The sequence below is a fragment of the Erpetoichthys calabaricus genome, chromosome 10 (genome assembly GCF_900747795.2).
Source record: "Erpetoichthys calabaricus chromosome 10, fErpCal1.3, whole genome shotgun sequence".
NCBI lineage: Eukaryota > Metazoa > Chordata > Cladistia > Polypteriformes > Polypteridae > Erpetoichthys > Erpetoichthys calabaricus.
The window spans coordinates 12,746,823-12,762,114 of NC_041403.2; the positions used below are offsets into that span (position 1 = coordinate 12,746,823).

At 40.2% G+C, this 15,292-nt stretch overlaps 1 protein-coding gene across 2 annotated transcripts in view; it reads left to right on the forward strand.

The window, feature by feature from the left end:
• Positions 1-14,997, forward strand: part of LOC114658820 (4-trimethylaminobutyraldehyde dehydrogenase A-like) — a 35,278-nt gene extending 20,281 nt beyond the window's left edge. For both annotated transcript variants that reach the window (XM_051932724.1, XM_028810879.2), the window contains exons 6-12: positions 4,217-4,413; positions 7,727-7,867; positions 10,103-10,291; positions 10,532-10,619; positions 10,725-10,866; positions 11,742-11,854; positions 14,698-14,997. In XM_051932724.1, the coding sequence (XP_051788684.1) occupies positions 4,217-4,413; positions 7,727-7,867; positions 10,103-10,291; positions 10,532-10,619; positions 10,725-10,866; positions 11,742-11,854; positions 14,698-14,792 (965 nt within the window). In that variant the 3' untranslated portion in view covers positions 14,793-14,997. The remainder of the gene's footprint in view (positions 1-4,216; positions 4,414-7,726; positions 7,868-10,102; positions 10,292-10,531; positions 10,620-10,724; positions 10,867-11,741; positions 11,855-14,697) is intronic.
• The last annotated feature ends 295 nt before the right edge of the window (positions 14,998-15,292 follow it).

The window sequence follows — 15,292 nt, forward strand, 5'->3', positions numbered from 1 at the left end:
CCTCAGTCTATTTTAAATGAGCTTTGGCCTAGAGAAGATGACAGTGTTTCTGGATCATGTTCACATATGGCTTCTTCATTGCATGATATAGCTTTAACCTGCATTTGTGGATGGAATGACAAACTGTGTCCACAGATAGTAATTTCTGGAAGTGTTCCTGAGCCCGTGAAATGATTTCCATGATAGAATCATGTCTGTTTTTAATGCAGTTCTGCCTGTGGGCCCAAAGATCACCAGCATCCAATATTGATTTTCAGCCTTGTTCCATGCATACAAAGATTTTTCCAGATTCATGGAATCTTTTGATGATGATGTGTACTGTAGATGATGAGATATTCAAAGCAATTTTATGTCGAGGAACATTATTCTGAAATTGTTCCACAATTTATAGACCGTCTTTTGCAGACTTGTGAACCTCTGCTCATCTTTACTTCTGTGAGACTCTGATTCTCTAAGATGCTCTCTTTATACCCAGTCATGTTACTGACCTGTTGTCAATTCAGCTAATTAGTTGCAAAATGTTCCTCCAGGTGTTTCTTTTTAGTACCACTTACTTTTCCTGTGTTTTGTTGCCACTGTACCAACTTTTTTGGAAAGTGTTAGTGCCATAAAATTTAAAATGAGCCAATATTTTTCATGAAGTACTTTCAACATTTGATATGTTTTCTAAGACATTTTACTGTGTTCTGTTGTGAATAAAATATGAGTGAGATTTGCGAATTGTATTCTGTTTTTATTTACATTTTATTGTCCCAAATTTTTTTAATTGAGGTTGTAATAAAATTCAAATTTATACTTGTACTCACTAGTGTTAAATTGTAATAATAAACTTTGTACTATATATTATGTCCTAATAAACCTTTTGACTTATTGTGCATTCAAATTTAAAATTTAACATCATGAAATCAGTACAAGTTTTGATATCAAATAAAAAGGGGGAAAAAATATGGGCAAAAATGTTATATCGATAGGGTACATTTAGGGCTGGGCAGTCTATCTGAGCAAGCAAGCAGGCAGTGTAAGAAAGATTGGATTGTGGTCTCTAATATAGCCCAGACTCTTGTAAGGTGTGTTTTTGTTTTGTTTTCTTTGCAGAAACCTGTAAAGCAAGTTACCAAACTCACACCCTATTATAAATGTAAATTAAGCTTATACAGTGGAACCTCGGTTTGCAAGTAACTTGGTTTACGAGTGTTTTTCAAGACAAGCTAAAATTTTTAATAAATTTGGACTTGATAAATGAGCAAGGTCTTGCGGTATGAGTACTATGTATACGCTTTGTCTGCTGAACGTCATGTGATCACAACTGAGCTGATGGTGGTTCTCTCTCTCGCTACGGGATTGTGGGCAATCGTCTCCTATTCTCCATCTGAGTTGGCGTGCCTCACTCATATAGTCAACATCCGTATGAACGTATACCGTTTACTACAGCATTGTGACTCTGTGTGTGTGCTGTGACATAAGAGTCCCCGTCTTGCACCCCAAAACACGAAGCTGAGTCTCAGTACTTTAGCAACACCAGCTTTATTCAGCTTGAAACAGCAACAGTGCGGTTATTTATTGTAGCGGGATCTGCCACTCTCCTATACACAGACACAGCAGTCAGGCAGGGTCGTGGTCAAGTAGTACTGTGCCCTTCACATTTATAATGTTCCTTGTATCGCCCATCGACGGCAGGCGCTTATAGCATGTCTGCGATCTTTTCAGATTCGCTTTTACGGCGAACTGCTACAGCGCTGGGAGACTGCGATTGCTTTGGGATGCTCTTCCGCGTGTCGTCCCGTTGGGTGGAATCCCACAAGAGTTTAGAAACTCGCTCACCCCAGCCGTGATTCTTTTCAAAGGTAAAGTGCAGGTTAATTTGTTTTATGTATTTTTACTTTATATTTTGTATTAATCATTTTTATATGAATAGTTTTGGGTTGTGGAACGAATCGTCTTGAGTTTCCATTATTTCTTATGGGGGAATTCACTTTGATATACGAGTGCTTTGGACTGCGAGCACATTTCCGGAACGAATTATGCTCGCAAACCAAGGTTCCACTGTACTTGAACAATGATAATAAAAAATGATAGGTGACTTAATCTTTTTATTATTTTATGTGTTTTATTTGCCAAGATATTGGACCCTATATAACAGTAAATGTTTCTAGCAAAGCATTTTCCTGAGTTTATGCAGCATTTGGTCAACACGTGCATATATTCTGCCTGTGTCTTGCAAAGCTCCCAGAGTGATGAATAACTCTGGTTCTTTTGGTGGGACTGAAGTACCGTATATACTCACGTATAAGTTGGGTCTTGAAACCCGAAAAATCGATCTTAAAATCAGGCCCCGAGTTATACGCCCATTCAAAAATACGCCACTTAATTTTTTTTTCTTGCTTCCTCCAATCTCACACCATTTTCTCAGATGCATCGAATTTTTTTGCAGCAGCGCAGTTACCAGTTTCTTTCGCCACTTCAATGACTTTCAATTTAAAACCAGCTTCATATTTTCTTCTGATTGAACGCTCCATTGTAGATAAGGGATGCTCTTACGATAAAGGTGTATGAGGGTTTGAGATACAAAAAACACAAAACAGTTGGAACGTTGCTTCGGAATAGTTTGGGTATTACCGTGTGGTCACGTAGGCACAATAGATAGAGACAGAGAGAAGTTAGGAGCACACGCTGATACAACGCATTGCTGCATCCACATAGAATAAAAAGGCAGTGTGCTCTGTGGTTACTCTCTCAGGTGGGTGTTACCATATCATAATTTCTTAGACCAATAGCGTGAGTTTTCCACATTCGACTTATATGACCGATGTTATAAAATACCAGAAATTATACGATAAAATCAAGTCCCGACTTATCCGCGGGAAAACTTATCCCCAAGTATATACGGTATTCGGATAGATAGGGTGGTGAAACATTTACAATACAGGTGGGAAGTGCAGGCTGAAAAGACCTTAATAGTCATGTTAGTCATTTTTTGATGAAGATGGCTTTGCAATATTAGATAAATATGTGTCATATCTCCTACCCCTGGGTTCAGCAGCCCAACATGTATAAGCTTTAGTGTGCGGATATGAGCTTGTCATTGGGCTCAGCAGTGGACTAGTAAGTTTGGGGTCCATGCAGTCCTTTTGCAACATTGAACTGGATTAGGCAGGTTGGGTATCATGATGTCCTGGAGTAAACCCGCTTCATGGCCTCAGGATTTATGTCTTTCTTGATTGAAGTCCTTTTCAATTGCAGGGCTGTAGGTGACTGTACATTTACATGTTTCAAGGCTGATGATTCTGCACTGTGACAATTCCTCTCTTTAGTCCAAACCTATTTACAAAGTGTGATTAAAGTATGTTTCTATGGAGTCCAATGATCAGCCCCATTTGTAAATGATTTGTCTTAATTCAGAATTTCTAGGATATAGCCTGTAATTTGGGTTCTAAAACTTGCTATATCCTAACACGGGGTCATGGGGGCATCTGCTGGAGCCAATCCCAGCCAGCACAGGGCGCAAGGCAGGAACAAACCCCGGGCAGGGCGCCAGCCCACCGCAGGGCACACACACCCACACACCAAGCACACAGTAGGGACAATTTAGGGTCGCCAATCCACCTAACCTGCATGTCTTTGGACTGTGGGAGGAAACCCACGCAGACACGGAGAGAACATGCAAACTCCACGCAGGGAGGAGCAGGGAAGCAAACCCAGGTCTCCTTACTGCGAGGCAGCAGCGCTACCACTGCGCCTCCGTCCCACCCATACATGTATTAAGTTGATGAAGTAATTTTTAAGATTGTACATAAAAGCAAAAATACTGTGTGTGTAAGTGTATTCCTTTGAAAATTCATTACATTAATGCTTTGGAGCAGTCATACCTTAATGGGTTAGAAGTGTACTGCTCATTCAGATATGGTGACTTTATGGCCAAGGCATAGGGAAGTTCTTTATTTTTCAGTTGTACATCTTGTTATGTTGTAGCTGTACCTTAATCAGCAGCTAGTCTTGTCACATTGCATCGCTCATAGATTGATAAGACAGGTTTTGTGTAACAGTGTCTTTATAGTTTTTGCAATTTATGATTAGTACAATCTAACTGTAAAAACTCCATGCTTTTTGCAAATTTATTTCTTATCATGCAAGTGCTAGTTGGTAATGTCCATTGAAATGCTTATATAAAATTTCTATTTCTTGGTTGGTCTAAATCCTGTTTTGTCCTTTGCTGTAGGAAATGCCATGGTGTTCAAGCCATCCCCTTTTACTCCAGTGACCGCTGTAATGCTGGCAGAGATCTATACCCAGGCAGGAGTGCCAGAAGGACTGTTCAACGTAGTCCAAGGGGGTGCAGAAACAGGCAGTCTTCTGTGCCATCATCCAGGGATAGCCAAGGTTTCATTCACAGGCAGTGTTCCTACTGGTAAAAAGGTACATGGCCATTTTCATATCTTTCTGCAAATCGAAGTCCTGCTTATTTTGAATGTTATGCTTTGTTTAAAAAAAAAAAAAAAAAAAAAAAAAAAAAAGTCCTCATCTCATTTATTTATACCTCTAATGTAACTGAGGTGACCCTTAGTAGCCTCAGTCGTAGTCTATACTGGAGTTCCATCCATTTTCCAACCCGCTGAATCCGAACACAGGGTCACGGGGGTCTGCTGGAGCCAATCCCAGCCAACACAGGGCGCAAGGCAGGAACCAATCCCGGGCAGGGTGCCAACCCACCGCAGGACACACACACACACACACCCCTACACACCAAGCACACACTAGGGCCAATTTAGAATCGTCAATGCACCTAACCTGCATGTCTTTGGACTGTGGGAGGAAACCCATGCAGACACGGGGAGAACCCAGGAAGCAAACCTGGGTCTCCTTACAGCGAGGCAGCAGCGCTACCACTGCGCCACCGTGCCGCCCCTATACTCGAGTTTCACCAGTAAATATACATTTTCCTTAAATTTGTCTCCATTATGAACTTGTTCTTAATAACGGTGAACTTGCAAAGCGTGAAGTTTCAGACATGATAATGTAGTTTGGTTTTACCACATGGATGTGTATGTTAGAATGAAACAAGTTCTTACGGAGTTCAATTTACTGTGTAGGAAACATAAATATTCTGTGCCTGACTGGAAAATTCTGAAGTCAAAAAATACATACTGTGACTGTTTTAATTTTTGTCTCTACATCTTTAGGATTTTGAGACTAGTGGCGATGATATTCTGTGGGAATCAAACTACTCTAGAACAAACTGGCATTACCATTTTCTTTGCTTTGGCACACAAGTCTAAAGCTTAAATTGTGAGTGTCTGGCAGCTTCCTCTTAAGCCATAGTGTCAGGTTTTCCTTACACTATCTGCCTCTCTTTGGAATGCAGATTCTGGGTGTCATCTGGTAAGACTGGTAGGTCATAGGCAAATGACATCCAGTGTTGTCTCCATGATACACAAATAAAACACTTAGTCAGTGAATAAAGAGCCTTAACTCGATTGGCAACCTTACAAAACCTTGCACAAATTAGCAACCAAAAAGTTGGGCATATTTGTACCCAAGAAAACAATGGCAAATTGCCCACTCCTTCCCTTTATAATGTGTTGCAAGCACTACTGTTGATATGTACTTTGTTTTCAGTGCTGTCAGCCTGGCTGTAACTTCTGCTAGTTAGCAGGCCCCCTGTTGCGTAGGATGAGGCTGGAGTGACCCCTTTTACTCTGAAGATTAATCTAGTGCTGGACTGTCTGAATGGAAAACCAAAGTCCAAATCTTGCTATGGTAAAGCAAGATGCACAAGGTGGAGAGACCATATGTACATAAAGCAATATGTCTGTCTCACTTAAGAGAGTCTCTTAATCATTGACTGCCCAGCAGATGTAACATTATGCCAGCAAGAGAAGATCACTATGTGTGAAAGCTCAAATAAAACTGCAGTACCACCGGCAACCATAAGGTTCGACCAAAGCGATGGAAATGAGCTTCTGAACAAAGACAGAAAGCATGCTTTCATGTGTGCCAGAAACAGCAGACAACTGAAGGAAGCCGGACAATCCATGTGCATTGTTGGTCAACAAGAGCCAAACCATAAATACACCAGCTTTTGATTCTGACAGTTGTTGAAAATAACTTATTAGTTAGGATAGAGCCAGGTAATGTGTCATTACTGTAACTGAAAAATAATAACCTGCATGAACAATAAGTTTTGGCTGTTACATGTTTCTCTTCCTGAATTTAATAGGAAAGATCAGAGAAGCATAATGCGTACAGAGAAATGAGGTTGGAGTTCGGTAAACCAGTGCAAACAAGTTATGAAGATCTCAACACCGCCATCACAGTGCAAACAGTAGAAACTTAAACTAGCTAAGAACGTATCCATCTAACCAGCTGAAAGACCAGAATTCTGACTAGAACAATTTAAAGCTGGTGCATAATATTGTTTCCTGAGTAATTATTTAGATTTAAGAATTAAGGAAACTGAATTCATGACTTGTGTCATTTTCTATAGGAGAGAGAAAAATCAGACTAAGCTAGCATATAGTTGGTTTGCATGGTTTGTTTTCCTTTCACTTCATATGCTTGCATGTGTCTTATCTTCTTTTAGCCTTTTGTTATAAATAAAGTGTTTTTGGTTTATTGCAGCAAGTGTGTTCAGGTTATTTGTTAAATAGTCTATCAACACCAGTTGAAAGTGAAATGGTCAAAAGTCTGCATTAAATAACTTTATGAAAGAACTGCACAGATGTCTCCTTAGTTCTGGCATCCCCTCTAGAAAGTGAAGTCTGACCGGATAGAAGGGCCATTCAAAAGGTTCTGGCTTTGGGGGTCAGGAGGGGATGGGGAATGTAGTATCTATTTTGCATCAGTTACTGATGTTGCCATGATGAAAGGAAGGTAACACCTGAATTTGACAATACAAGAAAAGTGAATTTCCCACCACCCAACTAACCCCTGCAGTCCCCATCCACACATTGGTGTTAGGTAAGTCACAGCCGGGGACTTAATTCATCCTTACTGACTGTCAGTTATGGTGACTTCTTGTATGGTCATTTCCTAAAGTGTGTGTATGATCATCTTCTGTATACCTCATTGGTAGTTAATTATTTGACACAAGCAATATCGCAGTTCTCTACAAATATGTTCCTGGAACATTTGTGGCATTTTGGAGATGATCTTAGTATGTAACCCCTTTTACACACATTGAGACTTTACAGATTGCATTGGAATAGGTGACTTAAATGTCCTTTCCTGGGTAAAGCATTAACAATGATGGCTTGCCGGAGTACTAAAGTGTATAGTGCCATAGTATAAAAAGTATACCCCTAGTTCTGACAGACTCCTAAGCTCTTTCTGTAGTTGTTCTTCTCCAGCCCACCCTCCTGTTTATGTTGGTTCTGCAATTGAATTTTGGGTTTTGTATTATGCTGCTGACTCAGTAAGGCAATATCAGAATATGCTTCAGCTGGTTTGAATCTGGTTATCTGCTTAGTCTAAAATTTAATTTCTATTTGAACAAGATGCTGGCCTGTTTCTTGACATTCAAAGATCCATGTGCATTTTCAGCCAAGTCCCATAAACTCTCTTTAGTTGCATTCTTAAAGAGTGTGTATTTAGTTTTCCCTGATGTGGTGTAGACCTTAAAAGTCCATACAGGTATTAAGAGAAATTCCGACCATGAGTTATTTATTTTTATATATATATATATATTATATTTTTTTTTTTCCTTTTCTTTCTCCTCCTTTCTATTTTCTAGGTCATGGAAATGGCATCAAAGCTTGTGAAGCCTGTTACTCTGGAGCTTGGTGGGAAGTCTCCTCTGATTATCTTTTCAGACTGCGAAATGGACAACGCAGTTAAGGGGGCACTCAATGCCAATTTCCTAACCCAAGGCCAGGTACTCTACTGTGATTCCATACCCTCCTGTCTAGGCAATATTTTGTACTTAGTGCAAAGTCAATTTCGGGTTCTACATCTTACCTGTTAATTGCCTCATCAGTTCAAATGATTACCCCGTTTGGTCTGAATAAGGTAGTTACAGAATTTATTTTGGTGGTGTTGAGCTAGTCTTCCTTGTCTTCCTTTCTTTCCACTCCACCCTCCTTCTGTATAATAATGAAGCTTGCACTTTTGTTTTTAATGATTCTACACCAAAACATTTGCTTAGAGAATCCGCTAAAGTTTGAAATTAAAATAAATTTACTTACTCAGTAGTAGTGTTACCACTGGGTAAGTATATTTGCACAGTTTTGTTTCCTTACAATACTTAAGGCCTAGATTTGTTTTTCAGCATTGAGTATCACTAGTGGAAGGAAAGCCTATTGCAAAGGGAAAGAAGTCTGTAACAACCGCACTCACACTTGAAAGGTGGCAAGTTGCACACTCCGCCCTGCCAAACCATACTTACCCTTCAGTTTCTCACCTTACAAAGGTAAAGGTTCAGAAGATATAAAATGAATATAAAAGAAGATGATGTATTACATACACCCTCTGAATTCCCTGATGCAGATGCAAATATTTACAGTGATAGACTAGAAAAATGAGAAGTGGACTCAAACTCCCTTGTCTAAACTATGAAACTTGTACAAATTTACAAAATGAAAAACAAAGTCCAATGTGAAAACACAGTAACGGCAGATTGAGAAATGGATGGAAGCCGGCAAAGTCCCAAATGATGAAATAACAGGAAAACCGTTCAAATGGTGCTGTTCTATATCTAATATATAATATACACACACACACACACATAGGGTGAGCCAGAAAGAAGTACCACATTTCAAATGTTTATTCTACAAAAAAGCTACAAGATGAAATAAATTTCTTTACGACACAAGAAAGGGTATACAAAATTTTTTTTCCACTGTGTTTTAAAAATGATGTCTTCAAGGTGTTAGCCGTCATTAGCGATACAATCTTATAGACTATTTCTGAATGCTCGCATGACTCATTCGGCCATTTCAAGGGGAATAGCGGTGATTAAGTGGTGAATAATGTCCTTGAGGGCTTCAAGGTTTTAAGGTTGGTGTGTGTATACCTTCAACAAGAAGAAATCACATGGAGCAAGATCAGGTGAACGTGAAGGCCTCCCGACATCGCTGCGCAGGGAGATCGGCTGTCCTGGAAACCTCTCCTGCAAAACTAGCGTGGATCTCCGCACCATTTGAGCTGTTGCACCATCCTTTTGATACCAGGCATCCACCACATCCATTTCTTCCAGTTGGGCCACAAAACGTTCTCTAGCATTTCAATGTAATATTCTGAAGTGACGGTGTATGTTGCTCCCACTCCTCAAAAAAGTAAAGGCCTACAATGCCGAATTCTGCAACGGCACACTAAATTGTAAAACACTCACTGTGTGGGGTTCTCTGAAGTTCATGAGGGTTGGTTTCAGCCCAATAGCGTAAGTTTTGCTTATCTTACACAACCATTCAAATGGAAATGTGCCTCGTCACTACATGACGGTGGTATCTTGATGAACAGTTTGCAGAATGTTCGCTCACAACTCACTACAACTCTCTCAGTAAAATGGATTTTTATTTTTTAATCCTGACAGGCTTTTCTTTAAATACAAGTGTAATGTAGATGAGTTCATATTTGGTAATGGTTAACACCTCCTGGGGTACTTGGTACTAACAAATAGAAACCTGCTATATTAGAAACAAACATGAAACAAAAGCAGCATGTTAGTATAAACGTTTTGCTTCAAGGTTGAAGTTGGTCCCCCTTGTGTTAAGTCTGATGAAAATGTCTAGGAGTTTTAATGCCACTGGTAAATGACAGTACAAGAGTCCTGAACATTACCATTTATTTCCAGCACAGAAATTTGTGTAATATTGCTATAGTAGAGTTTTAAAAATGTTTTTGGTACTTTCCCAGTATTGGTATACTGTGCAATAATAATGTGGAGATTTTCCATGTAAAACTGGACAGTGCGAATGCCTACCCTCACAGAAACGGATAATTAGTGATAGATTATTATGAAATCCAATGTCCCTTTATTTATGGAGTACATCAAATATACATTCTGCAGACTTAATTTTATGCAGGTTATATTGTTTTACTAGGACAGGTTTTGTTGAAGTGATTTTATAGAAATGATTTGAATTAAATGTTTTTCCCCCACATACTGCAGGTTTGCTGTAATGGAACTAGAGTGTTTGTGCAGAAGAACATTATGTCAACCTTTGTGCAGAAAGTGTTGGAACGGACCAAAGCCATCAAGATTGGAGACCCTCTGCAGGACAATACTCGCATGGGTGCCCTAATCACCAAACAGCAGCTTGATAAAGTCCTTGGATACGTGCGCCAGGCTAAAGAGCAGGTTTTTATTTATTTATTATACTAATAGACTGTCCAGAATGCCAGTTGTCTGTGTAGTAGACCAGCCCCACCAGGTAATGATGGCCAAAGTCCGTTCCTGTTCTGTTTAGAGTGGTTAGAATGTTGCCCAACATTAGTAGGTGGGGAAGCGTCCATATAATGTTTGGATTTAATGAGCTTGCAGTCCTCCATTCATTTTTTTTTTGTGTTTGGATTTATTTTGTTCTGTTTCCTCTTTTAGGGAGCCAAAGTGTTATGTGGAGGAGAACCCTTTGTTCCAGATGACCCCAAATTGAAGAATGGATACTTTATGACCCCTTGTATTCTGGGTATGTGATCAGACCATTTGCAGAAACTCATTATTGGAAGATTTAATGTTATTCCGTTGTTTAATTTTACCCAACTGAGTGTACATCTTGTATCTAACACTGCAGATAACTGCAGTGATAACATGACTTGTGTTAAGGAGGAGATCTTCGGGCCAGTCATGTCTATTTTGCCCTTTGATACGGAAGAGGAAGCACTGAGGCGGGCGAATGACACCACGTATGGATTGGCAGCTGGTGTCTTTACAAGGTAGGAAATGTACACAACTTTTTGGAATTTCTTACCGTGGTGTCATGAATGATTTTTGCACTCCTCACTGTATTGCAAAATCATTTCAGGCTGCTTTTAGTCAGTAGATGATTGCTTCTGTGGCAACTGATCAGTTTGAGTTGCTAGGCTGACAAGTTGATGGTAGCCAAGTAATGCTGGGGAAATATCTGAACAGACTTTGTGTTGTGTAGCATGAAAATTAGGAGATGGCCCCTGGAATGGATAAGCTTCAGTAAGAGAAAAATAATGCCTCCCCAGTGTCCTTTGGATGTCCGCTAATGCTTGCAAGTAGAGAGATGGGCGACACCAGTTTGATTTACGAGAAACAGTGCAGAGTCCATCCTGGCTGTGGAATGCGGGCCTGCACTTTTCACTTAATGTTGGAGTCGATGTCTCTGCAGGCTTTTTTTTTTTTTTTTTTAATAAAAAATGTGGAAAAATAATTTGTGAGCATATGCCCTGCAGTAATAAGGGTTGCTACACAGGTGTATGGGGTTCCAACACTAATTTTTGCAGGCAAATATTTTTCACAGGAAAAATGGTATAAAATACACAAACTGTCTATACAAAGGAAATGCAAAGGGAGAAGAACATACAAAATATGAAAACCCTTTTGTTGCTCTTTTTGATAAACCAGCTTTGACGGCCTATTAAACGAAATTCTTTATCTTCTTATCACGGCTCCCCTTTATTTCCTACACCACTATTATGTTAATTTTTTCCAAAACAGCCCAAGCACAAGGTTTGAACCTGGTTTTGTGATAGCCCTTGTGTACATACTAATTATCATATGATGGCATAATTTTAAAATGTATTTAGTCCAACTGATTAATTGTTGAAATCTTTATCTACAGGGACATTTCTCGTGCTCATCGTGTTGCTGCAAGTCTTCAGGCAGGAACAGTTTTCATCAATAACTACAATGTGAGTCCAGTTGAAGTTCCTTTCGGTGGCTACAAGATGTCTGGTGAGTACAAAAATGTGACCAGAGGAACAAAGTAGGTAACTGACGAGTAGACATATTTTAAATTTGTACAGTAAAGTACACCCCCAAAATTCGTAGGGGGTTACATTCCTAGAGTACCTGCGAATTGTGAAAAACTGCGAATTATGGATGTGGTTAAAAAAAAAATGTCTAAACCCTAAATATGCCCTCAAAATACTTTAATTTCATTTCAAACTCGGCTTAATACGTTACCTAAAAAAAAAAACGTAAAGGTAAACCTGTATACTGTACAGAACTGTACTGCTATGTCTCCCGCAGTGCTAGAATGTAAAATTCCGATGTTACCGCTATGTATACTGTAATTCATGCAAGCGCGTTTTCATTGCCAGAAGCCTTAGAAGGTGCAGGGCGTTTCAGTGGCATCTTGGAGCTTTAACCCTTAAACTGCCACATACTTGGGGGTTAATGCATCCCTGGACGGCAAATATTTTTTTGCTGCACTTTTTAAGTAAACGTCACAATTCACAAAGAAAAATGAAATTTTAATGGAACACATTTTTTTTTTCATGCAAAGAGCATCACAAGTACTGCAACACTGATCATTTTACACACTGCCAGTGAACCGTTAAAACTATTTAAAAAAAACTACTGGAACAATATGTGCAAGGTGCAACTGACGCCATTGATGAAATTCAGTAAATCACCGAGCCAACTGCGGTTGAACTGGCTGCACTCAAGCACACAGAGGTAAGCGCTGATACTTGCAGGCCAGTCTAGTTCAGCAGCTCAATGTCAGAGACAGTCAGGCTGCAGGGGCTGGCAGTGGTCATAAGCTGGCTGCTCATTCCAAAACACACAGATTTCTTATCGTAATGATTCGGCTTTTACATCTTTTGGTTCTTTAAATTACTGCATTAATACATGACTGTATATGTTATCTATGGTCAGCAAAATGTACTGTATTACAAGGTAGCAGGTATGTTGAATTTACTTGTTATTGTACTGGAGGAGACTGACACAGTGATAGAAAGATAGCGTTTTTATACTCGGGGCTCAGGAAGTGACATTGCCGGGGCCTTATCTGGAATTTTCATCTGGTGGTCTGCACGAGAAAGAGAGAAAGGGCCACAACGATGAATGAGCAAAAACTTGTAATGCTGAAGGTCCAAAATTAACCTTTTGAGAAGCAGGTTTGATTCCTTGTTCAAGGCCATCCACAGTAAGGGCACCGGTAACCAAAATGAACTTGTGGCCCAGGAGATAATACCTCAGTTGCGTGATCGCCCATTTGATCGCCAAGGTTTCCTGCTCCACTGCCGCCTACATGGTGTCCCAGTCTAGCAATTTCCAGCTCAGGATCATGACCGGGTGTGTTTAACACCATCAACGCTCTGGCTCAACACAACACCTAGACCTGTGTCTGAAGCATCCTTCTGGAAAATGAAAGGCAAAGAGAAGTAAGCACCTGTTATGGGAGCTACTAACATCAGGGCCACCTTTTAGGTCACTAAATGCAGCTTCTGCTTTATCATTCCATACCACAGCATTTGGGACCATCTTGTTTATAAGATTTGTCAGGGGTGCCACTTTTTCAGAAAACCGAGGCAGAAACCGGATGTAGTAACCTGTTAAACCAACTTGCCTCTTGGTTATCATATGGGGCCATTTCCAAATGGCATCTACTTTGGTACACAGTGGCTTTGCAGTACCCTGGCCCAACAGGTAGTCCAAATATTTGGCTTTGGGTAATCCAAAGAAGAATTTCTTTTTAAATTAATTTGAAGATTGACTTTACCTAGTATCTGTTTGCCCGCTTGGACCTGTTGTAGGTGTTCCTTCCCTGTGCCGGAATAGATCACAACATCATTCACATAGGCAGCACTCTGAGTTATGAAGACATAGCACTTTATCCACTAGACACTGGAAGGTCGCTGGTACCCCATGTACCCCAAATGGAAGGACACGATTCTGCCAATGACCACTGGGGTTGCTAAACACAGTCTTAGCCTTTTGCGGAGTCTGTTAAAGGAACCTGCCGGTACCCTTTCGTCATGTCAAGTGTGGTCCAGAATTCTACCTGTGTTAGCTGCTCAAGGGGGTTGCCCACTCGTGCCATCGGATAGGCATCAAACTGTGAAACTTGATTAAGCCGACTGAAGTCATTGCTAAACCTCCAACTGTCAGGCTTCGGGACCAAGACAATAGGACTGAACCAGTAACTATGACTTAACCTCTATAACACCTACGGCCAGCATGCTCTTGATTTCTAGTTCCACCTCGGCTCTTTTTGCCTCAGGAAGTCTGTATGGGCGTTCTGTAATGATCACCCTGGGCTCTGTCACAATGTCATGTTCAATCAGAGGGGTCCATCTGGGTTACTCTCTCACCACATCCGGGACAGACAGGATAATTGCTTCCAGTTCCAGGGTTGTTTTGTGAGCAAAAAGTGAATGGGGCTTCTCGAAGTGGGGATCAAGATCCCTATCCTTCCACGATTTCAGCAGGTTTACATGCTATATTCTTGTGCTTGGTCAATGATTGGGTTGCTTCACCAAATAATCAACAAGCCCTTTCCTCGCCTTAATTTCAGAAGGGCTTTGCCAATGGGCCAATAATTTGGAGTGGGAAGTGGGCATGAGGTGAAGTACTGGCTGTATTTAAAAAAAATATCCAGTGAAATATGCTGAAAGGCTGGAGTGGAGCGGTCTTACAAAGTAAACTTCCTGAAAATTGTTGCCGTGTCATTTTGGTTCTGATTTATACTTCTAATTCTGATGTGGTCTTATTGCTACTTTATGACAAGAATTTACAGTAGGTGGTCTTTGCTGCTGCTCATGTAACCCTCTCTGTCTTCCTTTCCCCAGGAATTGGCAGGGAGAATGGCCAGGTGACCATTGAGTATTACACTCAGCTGAAGACTGTTATGGTCGAGATGGGAGACGTGCTGTGTGATTTCTAACTGAGGTGAATCTATTCCTGAGTTGCCTCTCCTGAGACAGATTGTGGGATTCCTTCTATTGAGTCTGTTATCTTCACCTTTCATGAAGAAATTTTGTAAGGTTGCATTAGGAAATAACACTTCCATTCCCAGTCCTGAAATTGTTAAAAAATATCTTTCCAAGTGCCTTTCCTCCAATTTTAGAAAAATCTTCAGTCTTAACAAAGACTTCAACCAACATTATCAAACACGTGTCCATTTAAGCTGTGAATTTTTCGCTATTCTGTTGAGTGCACTTACTGCCTCCATGATACATTAACTCTTAATAAGTAGAGCTGCTTTTGTCTAAGCAGAACTGACATCTCAATGCTTCCAAAGCACTTTAAGTACTTACTGATTAGTTCCGCTTCAAGTTTCTAATCCTGACATCTTGGTATTTTGTTGATCTTGTTACTTTGCAAAACACCTTAAGAATTTTTCTACTTGTTAGTTAAAACCAACAAAGCTAAATAAAAAACTGC